The sequence below is a fragment of the Diadema antillarum genome, unplaced genomic scaffold (genome assembly GCF_040938485.1).
Source record: "Diadema antillarum isolate AM-2024a unplaced genomic scaffold, OU_Dant_1.0 seq00001728_RagTag, whole genome shotgun sequence".
NCBI lineage: Eukaryota > Metazoa > Echinodermata > Echinoidea > Diadematoida > Diadematidae > Diadema > Diadema antillarum.
Genome location: NW_027272415.1, coordinates 69331 through 85133, shown reverse-complemented (window position 1 = coordinate 85133; position 15803 = coordinate 69331). Strand labels below are relative to the sequence as shown.

The window sequence follows — 15803 nt, the reverse complement described above, 5'->3', positions numbered from 1 at the left end:
GACGAAAAACAGAGGCATCTATACATGATACTGTATTTTGATAATGTATTTCTTGTCAACGGTGAAACAATTATATTCTTTGACGTTTACGCTTAATGTTTGTAATGTTTTCGTTTCTTATATACACAGTGTTAATGTACATGATAACTACAAACACATCATCTCGTTTAACAGAATACTGGCACATTTTCGGAAACACTGAATATAAACAGAGACAAAAACTTTAAATCTAACAATTCTAAAACAACAAAAAAATAGCTGCATATACTGAATGGGTATGGTTACAGGTTGGCATACTCTGATACTAGTATGCACATCTTACGGCATATCACGACACGAAAAGATGAAGTGTTTGCATAAACATCAAAATCTAATCAAGAGGCTTGCAAAAGAGAGTATTTTCCTCTTTGAAAGCAAAATGATGATATACCATTAAGTGACATTATTCTCCATGATCAAGCTGACTTTGATAGACAGACAAAAACTCCATCGAAGATAAGAATGTTACGTAAATAGAATAATAATATTGTATGACAGTTATTTCAGTAGAAAGTTTATCAACCAAACCCTCTTCTCCTTGTAAAGCCATTGCTACAAATCGTCGCAACATTTACTCCACAAACATTTGCTTTTATGATATCATTTCGTGTTCTTGAATTGATATTTAAAAACCAATAAGGTGAGAGAAGGTAAATGTTTAAATGTGTATGGACATGATGGAAGCGAAAGGAAGAAATTCAATCGCACAATTTTAGCATCTCATTAAATGATTTGCATACCATGTGACAGCGATCTACCTCTGGGCACATGAGTATAAAACATGTGGATTCATTATTTCTAACTTACCAGATACAACCAGATATTTTACGTTCCATAAAACTCTCTTGATTTATCAAGGCAATAAAAATGGCAGTGTTTTATTTTTGTGTTCGTAGTTCTTTTGACAGTCATTATAGGGCAGCAGCTTGTCTATATCCAGTTGACCGCTTTGATGTACCGCTGTGGAGTGTTTGAAGTGCGGATTGCGTATCGATACAACGCATTCTTCTTCTTCTATTTCTTCTTTCGTATTTCGCCAATTAATTTTTGTTGAACAGCAATCACTCTTTCAAGTCGCTCATCGTTGAGCAGTATATCGAGACTGGAACTCCCCCTCTAATATCTCTGTTTGTTCTTCTTCTGGTGCTCGAAAAACATGAAGTCCTGCAGGAAAATGGAAATTAGATTAGATAAACAAATTCAAATTTATAACAAAGAACTTGATTACGTAATAAATCCTAAAATTATACCGATAATCAAAAATGATTATATTCGCCTACATCAAGCGGACCGCAAAGTCTGTTACACTCACGTTTGGAATGTACATGTAGGACATTTTACATTAAATGTCGTCTTCACTAGCTGCACGAGTTGAGGGTTTTGGGTGTTGTTGTTGTTGTTGTTGTTGTTGCTATATGTTTGTTTGTATGGGTTTTTTTAAGTGAATGAGCAAAGGATCCTTGTACGAAAAAGTATTTCCTATTATCAAAAAAAAAAAACATTTCCGGACTCTCTCTTCCCAGCTTCCCCCCCCCCCTCTCTCTCTCTCTCTCTCTCTCTCTCTCTTTCATTCAAGCAGCTGCAGCTTCAATTTGATATCGGTACCAGATTGAGCTCGTCAAGCACGAGCGAAGAGAAAAGTGATTATTTCCTAGAAAATACTGGGAAAGTATTCAACACGAGTGACTGACACGTTTTGCTTAACAACTAAATGCAATGTCCACAGCGCGGGTAATTAATTCTTTTATGAAATATCTTTTCAATGGGGATGAGCATGGTAAAACTTACGATCAAAAAGGTGGCTGCCACAATTGTTGCCTTCGTTTTCACGTCCAAGTCCACGGGAACTGTGATATCAAAAATAGGGGAAAATGTCGAAAGATATCAATTATGAGGTAGGTTTTCATTTTTTACGTTTTCGCTACGTACATAGTGAGAACAAGTTAGTCTACGTAATCCGAGAACGTCTTTGTTTAGCCTGTGTTTAGCCTGCAGAGAAGTGCATTTGTAACATCCTGATTGATTCTTGTGAAAACAGGCATCGAATCAAAATACAAACGAGCACATATTAGATTTATACAGTTTGCAGGCTATAAAAACATTGCCTATAGATGTTGTCGTTTATATGTCGGTTTGAGAGCTGGGAGTTGATTACCTCATGAGAACATCTAATTGAGTATCTGAATATAAGAACGACCCAAGTCCATGGAAGACCATTTCGAGTAAACTTAAAAAAAAAAAAAACCTTCTTATTTCTTTTATTTGTCCAATAATATTCTATTTATTGTGATGGGAAGGCAACATTGTATGTACAAATTAGAACATATATTATTATGACAATTAATATTTACATTAATTGTGGAGAGGCCATTTTGTGTGGTGGACTTGGGTCGTTCTTTGATTCATAAGGACTTGGGTCGTTCTTTGAATCATATGGACTTGGGTCGTTCTTTGAATCATATGTACATGATATTCTGCTATAGAGATGAGAGAAGGATGAGAGAGGGCGCTATAAGATGAATGTAAGAATGACCCAAGTTCTTCATTAAATCATTCATTTCAGGCACTTCAAGGGGTATTAGGATTTATCATTTATACACAAGATGAGTCCATGCATAAGCTACAATTTCCCATGTCAAACTGACTTTGGCCAAAAATTGGACTTGGGTCGTTCTTATATTCAGGTCTTCAATTTGTTTACATCTTCTCTTATGTTGCACGTATATAAAATCACAAATGCAGTTTCCGCTTGCACAACAGTGTCTCAAAGTTAGAAGACTGACTGACTGATAGAGTGGAGACAGAAATCCCACAGTATGGCATGTTACCAGGGAACTTAAGATCTGCGACGCGAACGCTAAGACGACGCCTCCTCTCCAGGAAACAGCTGTCTCACATATCCAGAACACCATTTTTGCCTATGAATAGCGTCGTCTTCAGCGTTCTCGTTGCAGATCTATAAAGCTTGCTTATCGCAGACCAAGGAGGTATTGTGTGTGGTACTCTTTACCTCCTTTACAGACAGACTTACACTGTGCGCCGAAGTTATCTGCCTTGGTGAAGGACTCTCGCACCCAGCCACCCCACTGCTTCGAAACCTTGCCAATTTGAGTCTCCAGATCGTTTGTAAGGATCTGTATAGAGAGCGAACATATTACAGAGATACAATGCACTTCATAAATGGTCAATATATATCTTTCACATCACGAATATTTGAATAATATGGCGACTCATTTTCAAAATTTGAATTACTATTGCTGATTGGCCTTCATAATGACAAACGCACGATAGCATACATGCGTTTTGAATGCTACAAGACTATAGAGATATTCATGAACAGATATAGCCCGCTGCCCGGGTGGTATTTTTCCCCCAATTATTATCAACAGTAAACCGCCCTTTGTAGCTCAATATCAGAAAGGGCTCGTAGACAGAGGCAACCCCGTGGGGTAGCAATTTGTGGGGTGTCATTATTGATTCGTACGCCGCGCGGTGCGATATGCTTATGCGGTTATCGAACACGAGAGGGCGACATAGGATTGGACCATAGAGATATATACTAAGAACACTAGAGGGCGGACTCCGTAAAATCCCTGTGACCGATAGAAGGAGGCGTTCGCCATTTTGGTCCGGGCAAATTTCGACTAGCGACCGTACCGATAACGTGTAGCGCTAGCGGAACATGCAGGGAGATCGACGACGGGATGCAACGGCAGTAGGCTAGCATCTATGCCAAGGTCTCCATAGGAGTTTGGAAATCGAAAATGTTCTTAAATTCGCAAATTCTACTTAAAGTAGCATGGATCTATGTTGCAAAATGCCTGGTTCATACATGTGCTGCTTTTGGATGTAGAAACAGGAGAAAAGAAGGGGAGCGGAGTTTCCTTTCACAAGTAACTAAAATTACATTTGTAGTGTGTGTTAAACAGATTGATTAAAGACAAAAAATAGAAAAAGAAAAGAAAAGGTCTTGCAAAATTCGTCAGGGGGCACTCCGCCCTCCCTCAGCCATTTTCGATCTATATTGCTACTATATAGATAGCTAATACAGTACATAACTATATGTAGGGTCGGCGGAACGGGGGAGGGGGGGGGACATTTGCCCCATTAAAAAAACAACCTCCCCTTTTTCAGCTTAAAAAGTGCTCCTTTTTTTAAGTGCCCTATTTGACCCTTGAGCCCCCCCCCCCCAAAAAAAAAAAAAAAAAAAAAAAACATTCTTCCACCCTTTGCTATACCAGCAGTTAATTTTACTATGGTGATAGTGTGGGAAAATACGTAATATATGCCTGGTAACAGGACATATTATGCTCCGGCTTTGATATCTTTCTGAAAATAGAATTAGCATCACCGGGGTCTGATTGGTCTTTTGGTTCAAGGCAGGGTGAGGATTAGGATGAGGGTTAGGTGTTATGATTTGGGTTAGGGTTTATGTAAGCTTCAACATTAGCATTTCGAGCTTGAACTTGATATGTCATGGAACCAATATGCCTACACGTACTTATAAAAATGATTTATTTCATTTCCACAAAAAAAAAGAAATTCAATGAAACACTCGTATACACAGATAGGACTATAGAATGCAGTCCCCTCATACAGAAAAAAATATAATTGCAAAAAAAAAAAAATATATATATATATATATATATATATACACACAAAAATTGACGCAGTATACTGTATCACAAGGGGCACCCGGCTGTCTAGAGACCAAGAAAACCCTTTGTATTGCATGGGCCATGGTCGTGTTGATCGGCTTGAAAGTATTACCTCGTGGAGAATAAAGTAAAATGTTGTTTGATTTTCATTTTCTTTACCACTAATAGTAAGAGATTGCTAGCAACTTAAATTTTTGAGTTGTTTCCTTCTCTCATCTCCGACCCCCTCATCTTGCTGAAAGCCAATACGTGTTTGAGCGCTTGTGTATACGTATTCACGTGTCCACCACTACTGCGCTGCCCGGACGCGATGTTTGTTTTTGCCCGGACAAAGATGGCGCGCGGCCTCTTCATCTCGGCACACGAGCAATGCGTACGCGCCACACGCAGTCCGCGCTCTAGTATATATTAGTATACATCTCTATGGATTGGACACACACACACAAAAAGGACAAGAGCCTTGTCTAGAACAGAATACTGCCACTTTAATAAACAGTTTACTGGATGATGCATTCTGACAGTACCGTCTATGGGATATGTTGGGTAAGAAAATCCGGTCACTATGAGAATTTCTGTGTTTTTAAGAATTTCAAGTTTTATGTTTAAATCTAAATCTTTCATAAACAGAGACTGGCAGCATATTGAATCACACAACTCAAACTAGATATTGATGAACTTATGACTTTATTTAAGTTCATGTTTATATTCCTTGCATATTACTTGCGATATTATTTTACAGAGTAAGCTCCGTAATCCACAGCCTTCCATCGTATACGACTAGACACATTACGACAAAATATACGTGAAGGAAACATAAAATCGACATCCGGGATTCAAGACGCTAGCCACTGTAATCGAATAAAGGTATGCTGGTATAAAGTTCAATAACGTCTACTCACATATTGTGCAGTATGTCCCCGCAAAAAATACAATCAAATTTTCGCATTGATAACACCCAATGTGATTAAACTGTCTAAATGCTACTTCAGGGTGTTAAAATATAACATTTTAGCTCTATTTTGCATAAAACCGAATTTGATTTGGTTTAGCGGTCACAGAGAAATGTGGATTGTTGTAAAACATGTCATGAGTCTGATTCTTCAAAGTTTACTACTTCGATGATCTTGTGTGTGAATACAATAGACAGAACTTGGAGGGAAGAGATTCTGACGTATTGAGGTATTGAGCAGTTATGATACGATTGCATTGCGGGCAAATTAAGAAGATCGCTACGGTCGATCCCCTTCCCCTAAAAAAAAAAAAAACAAAAAAAAAAAAACAAGGATTGCAGTTCTTCTTTTTGAAAGCCAATAGCAAAGCAAAAGTAAATGGTTAATATCTGTGTACTTTCATGCGAATACGAGTTTGTCCGCGCATTTATTTCCCTTTTTCTTTTCTTTTTGTTTTAGAATGCCAAAATTATCAGGACTACATCTTAGTACACTATGAACCCACGTACAGCGACTGTAGTATGCTCGGGATGTAAGAAGTTTGCGTTTTTCAGTATACATGTATAACCGTTTAAGACCCGCAAACAAAGACTACATGGCGCAATAGCCACAACGCTATCGATACCTTGAAGTCGATATCGTCTGTACAGCACACCGTCTGACATCGACACCAATGACCACGGATCTTGAGGACACAGTCGCGCTCGGAGTTCAGGACGTCAAAATGGGGAGACATGAAGCTTTGCCTATCCCGGAGAAGAGGAGAAATATATACACCATGTACCATGCTTTTGTAGTGGACCCTCTGATTTTTTTTCTCATGACATATAGATAATGTAACAAGTTTGAATTGAAACTATGCATATACATGTTTTCAATTTGTTCATTACAAATTTTATCATAGGCAGTCAAACATTGAGCATTTGAGATGAGTTTATGTTTTCTATATACAACTGTATTATGTGAAGTAATTTAGAATGACAATCCCTGGATGGGAGTAACAAACCTTATTTCATTTTCCGATTTAAGTAAAGTTGAAGAAACAGAGACATGCATTGAATTGAACTGAATTGAATGGAAATGAATTGAATCGAATAGAATTGAGTTGAGTGGAATTGAATTGAATTGAATCGAATGGAATTTAATTGAGTTGAGTTGAAATGAGTTGAATTGAATTGGACTGAATTGAATTGAATTGAATTGAATTGAATTGAATTGGATTGGATTGAATTGAATTGAATTGAACTGAACTGAATTGAAATGAATTGAATGGAAGAAATCTCACGTCTGTTTGACGTAGCCGATGACGCTTCCCGGCGGGCTTTCTACGGCGATGAAATAGGAGCAGTGGTCGTTGTCGGCGCACCAGCAGCAACCAGCGCAGCACTTGAATTCACGCACCACTCTCATCACTTCCTGTATTAGGAATTCAAGTTTTGTTTTGACCTTCTTTTTTTTTTCATTTTTCGCAAAATCATTGAAAAAGTGGCAATATTCTTTAAGGCAAGCTATAGAACTGGCGTTGTTCGTTATTCCAAAGGTTTGTTAGTCCGAAAATAAAACAAACATTCGGAATGACAAACCTTGATGATAACGAACCTTATTCCATTTTTGGATTAATGCACCCTTCTGTATACTAGTAACGAACCTTTGTTTTTTGTTGTTTTTTTTTCATTTTTGGATTAAAAAAAAATATCTAATTTCGAAATTACAAACCTTCTGAGTAACAAGCATTAGGAATAACGAACCTTCGAAATGACGAACTGTAACCGTCCACAAAACTGTCAGATAACCAAAAAATTACGTGAGAAAGGCATTGTAGGCAAAAAATGACGATAAAAACCCAAAGAAACAAAACCCCTGTTTATGTACTATGTAATTGCTATTGAATTTGATAATCTTCAACCCGTTGAAAATCAGTCTGCAGTATACTTGGGCAAGTGCATGTCTGTAGGAAATGCGTGCTCCAGCAAAATCAGCCCGTCCTCAGGAATTGATGTTCAGAAACCTTATCCACTTCACATTTATCAGCCCTTTCTTTTAAGATAACCACGAAGTATAACAACCCTTTCCCACACATATCACATTCACCTACCTGGCCCATGTTGTCTGTGATGTGAAAGACAAAGCCGCGGGCCGAACCACAACAAATGCGATGGCATGCGTCTGACTCTGTAGATAATTCAGGAGAACATACAGTATATGATGATGATTAAAAATAACATTAACAATAATGATAATAATAATGATAATGATAATAATCAAGTATGAATAATAACAATTATAAATCATCATCATGATTTAAATTATCATTAACACGTTTGTTCTTAACTGCAGATTTTTCATTTCTTTTCATTCATTCATTTTAACCCCCAACAGAAACATAGATACTAATTTCTTACGGTAAATGAATTAATACATGTGCATAAAATCATCAACATCAACGTGTTCTATAATCGAAATATAATAAATATGCAAAGCATTTGTAGCATTGAACTCAAACTCTTATCTCCATGATTTTCCAATCTTCCAACCTTCGTCTCTTCCTCCTCCTTTCTGTTTCGCCTTTCTTTTCACAACCATTTCCGAACCTTTTACCGGATTTTCACTCTATTCTCCATTACAACTCTCTCTCTCTCTCTCTCTCTCTGTCCCTTTATTTTCCTGTCTTCATTATGATAGCGCAACTTGTATTCTTCGTATTCCGCTTCCCTCCTCAACTCTCTTCTTTCGATCTGGAATCTTCTTGTGCCAAGCAACGGTCCAGATAAGGACTAACTAGGCCTACACATGGTGTCAGGGCCGGCGGAAATGGGATTGGCCGGGGGGGTCCCCCCCCCCCCTTTTTTTTTTTTTTTTACCCAGGAAGTGCGTAAGTGGCACTAGAAAGAAATAGATAGAAACCATGAAGTGTGAGCGCGGTAAGGCTTTTTTTTTGGGGGGGGGGAGGCTGAAGACCTCTTTTTCTCAGGCTTGTCAGCTGAAGAAACTCGGAAGTGGCACCCTAGGGAAGAAGTTGCGCTGAAGACTTTTTTTTTCCTTTTTTTTTTCTTTTTGCTTCTTAGCCGATGAAACCCGGAAGTGGCACCAAAAGTCTGAAGTGGACTCCCCTCCCCCCCCCCCCCCCCACCCACTTTTGAAAACGTGGCGCCGGCCATAGGCGTTACTGCAAACCTCTCTTCCTCATTTACTTCACCATGCAAAACTTCAAACATATAGATACCAACTTCATAGTTGGTTAGAAAAAGAATGTTTCTTACCTTCAGCGGCAAAGAACACTTGTTGGCCAAAGCTGTTTTTGATGATGTACTTGTTTGCAAAGTCGATGTTCAGGAACACTGCAAAGAAGAAAATTGCTCATATTTGTTCGATATTGATACTGATCACGACGATGATGCAATATACATTCCTAAGGTTGTCTAAGCTGTGAAAAAGTATACATTAATCGTAGTTCTAATTCAGTGCACTCCTGTTATAACGAACATGGTTATAACGAAATTCCGGTTACAACGAACTAAAAAAAAAATCATGCCCCAACATTGTCCGCTCTTTATTCTTTATTGTTTATTTATTCGGTTATAACGAAATTTCGATATAACGAAAGAAAAGTGCCATTCACGAGGACTTCGTTATAACGGAAGTCGACTGTTCCATGAAAACCAATAATCTTATACATGGTACGTGGTTGTACTCCATTCGACGGCTGAATGTACAATGCACAATCATTGAGCATTGATCATCAGGCGCCGCCGTCGTGATCTCTTGAGAAAAAGGGGAAAAAAGTATGAACTATTTACAGTGCGTATAACAAATAATACATGCAGACCTATCGACCTTTTTACCTTCCGCAAGTTCGATCTGCTGATGAATGAGGACTTGGTCTAGCTGCAAAAGGTACTCAAGTCCAGGGGGGCAGCCCGGTACAGGTGGAGGGCGTGGCATTAGTTGGACGGGTACACCCGGCTGCTGACCGACTACCATAGGCGACTGGACACCTGCTGCTCCCGGCTGCGGATATTGGCCCGGAACCATCATTGGCTGTCCTTGACCCGCATACGCAACAGGTGGTATCGAACCTGCAACCTGCACGTTGGGGTTTGCGGGTGATGTGGTAGCGTCCTGTGGTCATTGTTGGAAAGCGCAATGGACAGCATAAGACTGTGATACGAAGAGCTTGATTAGAATATGCATTTTCATCAATTTGAGATATTATTTGAGATGGACCCGCTGAAAATAAAGTAAACGTTCGAACTATTCTGTGGTGATATTGATAATATCACATTGCATTTCCAAAACTGTTTGTTATGAAATGAATGCAGTTATACAATGTATTGGTAAGATTATTTTTTTTCTTTTTTCTTTTTTTTCATAACAAAACCAAATACAATACATATCCCTGGACAAAAAAAAATATCAAAATCATCAGATTACAATCCAAAACATAGAAGGAAAAACGTATTGCTACAAAGCTAAATGCAATGATATCAGGCGAGTCGATAACACAAGACTATCTGTGAGTAAATGACGAGGTCAAAGCTTTAATTCGTTACAAATAAAAGTGTGAAATATGATGGAACCAACTAAAAGCAATGCTTGTAAATACTTTACGACTCATGAGGTCGAATGCGTTTCATATACAATAATGGAAGATGAAATTAGCCATGAGAATATATTTTGATGATGACCTTTATACTTAAAAAATAGTATGCAAACATTTTTGTGACCTCTTATGAATACAAGTAGTACATAAACTTCATATACATTGTAGCTTATAAAGAGAGAGAGAGAGATAGAGAGAGAGAGAAAGAAAGAGCTAGAAATAAATTAAGACGAGCATATACGACTTCATTTACCTAATATTCCGAATGTCAGAGATGTTTCAGATAAGTTGCTTGTGATATGTATTACAGATGAGATAGTCTTATCCATATTCTTATCCTACTCGATATGCAATGACGTATTTTACCTTCTGCATATCCATCTTCGCCAAGAAAGCAATATATGTTTACATAGACCGAACAGCTGTAATTGGAATGATCTCCAATAGAAATCAACCTTTCTTCAACCTTCTGAAACGGTAACTCAGAGGAATAATGGTTGAGGGAACACTCCCTGAAGGCCATACATGATGACAAAACCTCTATCCTGTAATTTCTTCTTTTTTCTTCTACAATTATATATTTTGTTCTTCTAGTCTCTGGATACTCTTCCCCTCTTACTTTTATTTTACTCTCAACAGATTATAATTTTTTTATTGTGCTAAACCTAGTTTACGTTGAATAACTATTACTTTTCAACAGTAAGAAAACGATTCTCATTCAGTGATAGTTCAAGTAACCTCATTTGTATCTATTTCATTTGCATTTATACTTATACATTTTACATTTGTATTTACTTGTATTTGAATTCAGTGCAATATTTTGGTGTAATCATCTATCATTATATTTTTTGTAACTGTGTTACATTGAGATAGCTGATTCTGGGGGCATGTACTCGTCTCGAGTTGCCTTTTCCGCGGTATACCAGCGGTATGCACCTAGAATCACCACAATTTTTATATCATGTAATATGATTTTTTGTTTGTTTTGTGTTTTATGTTGAACTGCCAAATGAACAGCAATAATGATAATAGTTAAGACGTTCTGTTAACGAATTTATTTGCTTTCATTTCTCGATAAAGAGGTCAATAGGTAAATGAAGGAAAATAAATAATAACATGCAACATTGCCGTCTTCTCCAATGGTATTTTAGTTTCTACCGCTGCAATCTAATCGCATATACCTATTGACGTAATACATCACAATCCTAAAAAGTTCTCTGAACTAGTGAAGAGATACATGACGACCTTGTCAGGCATTTGGACCTTTTGGACTCACTTAGACAGATAATCACGTGAAGATTTCTTTCTTGAGTTTCTGTTGTCAAGATTTGTTACAGTGATAAGCATTGTGGCTACATGAAGATTACTCGCGAAGGTCCGTCAGCTAAAGGAAAGCTTTATCAACTTCATGAGTCGTGTTTGCAATTATATCTTTCTTTCTCTATATCTCTTTTTCTTTCTTTGGCTGTATGACATGTTTGTCTCTATCTCTTTTCAAGTACTTTTACCTTTGTGTTCCTCTTTTCTTCTCGACTTTATTTTATTTTATTTTCACTTTCACAAAGTAAAACTCAAAGAGAATAATCAGGATATCCCCCTCGCCCCCCCCTTCTCTCTCACCCATAACCTCTCTGTTCAATGTAAGCATCAATCGACAACTCTAGATAGATAACATAAACGTTGAGAATTGGCAATGAACTAATGTAAATATTTGGCTATTCATAAATTGCCTGAGAGCTCAGGATGATATGAGATAAGAAAGCAGTATTGCATCTATAAATCATAGACGGACGAAACTCATGTACTTGTATCGTATGGGGGGACATCGGTGCTGCACATGCAGTATCTATATGTCGTGAGATTACATACATGGACCTTGAGCTAATGAAATGCTGTGCGTATACACTATAAAAAAAGACTACAAAGGGTCATTGAAGGCAAATATATCAGAGATGTATAGGCCTAGTAGACCTATACTATTATCATGCTGCTGTCCGTTATAAGAGTGTCGGCTGAATTATCTGAACCTTCCAGAAAAAGAGCGCAATGGAATTCCCAGGCATTCATTATACCACAGTGGAAGATCCAGAGTGGGGCGCGCACAGGCCCCCCCCCCCCCCTTTATCTTTTTTATTAAAACAAAAGAAATAAAAAGAAAAATATGGGGGCGCTCGCGCCCTCTTTAAATTCGTCAAAGCGCCTCCCCTTTACGGAATTCCCGGACACGCCCCTGTACCACCTGACACTTTGGATATTTCAAGATTTCATGCAACGAAAATGGCACATGGATATTGGTATATTGTGATGAGCAACCCTCAGCCGGCTGAGAGGACTTTTACCAATATAAAATGAATCACCACTGATGCACACTGGATTGCATATAAGTAGATCGGTTATGAGCAAGATAATTGATATCGTTAGATATGTGGGCCTATTATGTTTACATTCATATACTATCACTGAATGAAAAAGTTACTCGTCACTTTACGAAGACCCATGTTATAGCATATTATGATCTACATGACTAATATCTACAAGATAATTGCAGTCGAAGCTAGTGCTATGACATTCGCACAACCATGGCAACAGTTTTATATTAACAGAGTTGTAAATGTAATTTTTATTTTGTCTAAGCGCTCCTGTGATCGAGCTACACATTCCGAGAACTTCCCTCTTGCGGCGATATACACAAAACAAGAAAACGGAGAAAAACGGAGAAAAGAAAAAACACAGAATTATCAGAGACTACGGGAACAATATAATGATATGTGACATCTGATAATGGCGACACTTCGAGCGGAGGATCAAGGTTCGCGAAATCCAGTCGAAGTTAGATTGACATGTCTACATTGACATATGTTAATTTGATCTGGAAAGGGAGTCCAGACTTTCGCAAACTCACCCTTTTCTGGTCGGTGTCTTCTTCATTTTTCATGACTTCGTAAGCAGGAGAAGCCATGACTGCTATTTGTTTCTCTCTAAACCAGCTTGTGAGCTAAGTAGATTGGTATAGGCAGTCTCGGCGAGTCTGTACACGAGTCTGACGTGTATTTAATTATCTGCAGGTATGAAGGGGGCATTGATGTTCTTCGGCGTGTTAGCTGTAAAATGTGTTCTTTGCAGATTGGTGAGTGCATTGCACGGTTCTCACCTCCCTGCACGGTTCCACCTCCCTGGCATAGTGTGCATGACAAGTCCAAAGGTTGTTGTTGCCTCCGTAATAAATCTAGCCTGTTTACAAGGCTTTTAAAAATGTTTGTTTTTTAATACTTAATTGATAATAATCTTTTACAGCTCTGTATTCTCTTTAATAAGACGTTGTAGTAGTGATATGTGTGAGAGAGTAAAATCAGCGTAGCAAGCGGGAGTCTGTCTCAATTGACCACACGGGCGCAAAGAGCTTGAATAGCTGTTAGTTGGCTTAATTCACTAAAGTAATCTTGGGCGCTAGCTTCCACAACCAAGTGACTTTAGCAGAGGCTAACATTAGTCGGACTGTGCAATACTCTTTGTGATATTCACGTGTACGTCATAATAGCAGTAGCTCTCATCGTGCAGCAGCACTTCCATTGTGCGGGCGATGGCATTGTGTGTCTGCTTTGTGAAAAGAGGAAGCTGGGCTGAAAAAAAAAAAAAAATATCACACCTGTAAACAGAGCTGTGCGTCTCTCCTGGGTGGAATCGAATGTCCTAGTAGAGCCACGTAGCAACTCATTTAAGAGCAAGTGTTTGAAACACAGTTTGATCAAGGCACAATATCACGACGACAACAACAACCATTATAGTTCTCAGCCAAGAAGGCAGATTACGGCCGGATCACCTATTTGTTTAAGAAATGTCGATTGTTAGTTTTAATCACACTATAAACTTTTTTTCAAGCACTTCCCATTGCTCGTTAGACCTACACATTTGTATGAAAAATTGAAACCAATCACAAGTTCGCAAAAGAATCAAAATAAAGAATAAATTAAAAAAATGTTTTAAACCCACGATTCGGCGCTGAAAACGAATATTTTGTCCCTGAAAATATCCGATGTACTAAGAACAATGGACACCTAATAATAATTTCCTACATTCGGGCCACTGATTTTTTTTTCTCGACTATAGTCTCTCCCATCCCTGGGTCCCACCTTCTTTGAAATTCCTTCTTATAAACGTTGGATGCAGTGAGCAGTGGTGGCTCCGGGCCGGGGGGGGGGGGGGCACCGGGCGTGCCCCCTTTGTTTGTTTGTTTGTTTTTTTTACAAAATATGAAAAATTGAAAAAATGAAAGTGGGCGCTTGCGCCCTTTAATTTTCGATAGTAGTGGCACCAGCTGATTAAACCGGGAAATGACACCCATATTTTTTTTTTTGCGCCCCTCCTCCCCCTCCCTTCCCCCCCCCCCCCCCCCTTTACGGAATTCCTGAATCCGCCCCTGATGAGTGGCCTCTTGCGTTGCATTTTATGAATAATGTTTTGTTGTCACACACACACACAAACACACACACCAATAAGCTCACACCCAAATACAGGCATGCACACATGGATTGACCAAATGCTATTATTCCTATAATTTTCAATCTACCAAACATCAGGCTTTTAGAAGTTTGTTTGCTTTTTTTTTTTTGCCATAGCAAATCCATCCTTAAAGTGTCAAGACCAACGAGAGGGATGAGGTTTCTTTTCTCTGTAATGGTCCAGGGCACAACGGGATTCGAACATATACTGCTATTATGGCGTCATAATGTAATGTTTAGCGTTTGAACAATCGACATGTCAAAGAAAAATGCGGGCGAACAATAAATTGTGTCATCCACATAAGATTATAAAATGAAGATCTGAATGTAAGATGATTTCAAAGGATCGTACACTTTTGGTTGAGACGTAACTACAGGTTTTTAACATTTTATTGTGTGTGTGTGTGTGTGTGTGTGTGTGTGTGTGTGTGCGTGTTTGTGTGTGTGTGTGATGGATAAGAAACCTATTATGAAATATGAAAGAGCATGTTATTCCAAGAGGAATACAACGTTTATTTGATATGGTTTGGATTTGGCTTTGAAATGGCTGAGATATCGAAAATACGGAAGAGCGATTCGAATAAAAGGTGGGACAGGCCTTTTATTACGATTACTTTGGTTTACATTGTTTTTGGATGTTTCAGCCATTATAAAACCGATTTTCATCAAATAAACTTTGAATTCCTCGTAGAATGGTATGCTCTGTATCATTTCATAAATGGTTTCTTGGTATCTCGCAAAAAGTTAAAAGCCTAATTCTCATCTCCTAGTCCTACCATCTTAATATGAGGTAGAAAGCAATGTAACCACACACAGACCAAAAAAATCCATATGGTGTAAGAACTTTTGTCTACTTATATTAATATGATACACGATTTGTTTTGGAAACTGGAAACCTCTGCACTTTGAATAATAAGTGGACTCTCATATCTGTGAAAGTGCATGGGCGTCACCAGGGGGGGTGCGTTGGGTGCGAACGCACCCCCCTTCAGATCTAAAAAAAAAAAAAAAAAAAAAAAAAAAAAAAAAAAAAACAGGCTGCGAGCGACCTCAACGC

The 15803-nt window shown here is 38.3% G+C and overlaps 1 protein-coding gene across 1 annotated transcript; it reads right to left on the bottom strand.

The window, feature by feature from the left end:
• Positions 1–263: 263 nt before the first annotated feature.
• Positions 264–13206, bottom strand: LOC139711905 (phospholipid scramblase 1-like). The gene is made up of 9 exons (XM_071623751.1): positions 13150–13206; positions 9490–9766; positions 8908–8985; positions 7743–7819; positions 6933–7063; positions 6273–6393; positions 3071–3173; positions 1828–1886; positions 264–1203 (listed from the first exon to the last, which is right to left on the bottom strand). The coding sequence occupies exons 1-9, from the start codon at positions 13204–13206 to the stop codon at positions 1156–1158; spliced, it is 951 nt and encodes a 316-aa protein (XP_071479852.1). The 3' UTR covers positions 264–1155.
• Between the last annotated feature and the right edge of the window lie 2597 nt (positions 13207–15803).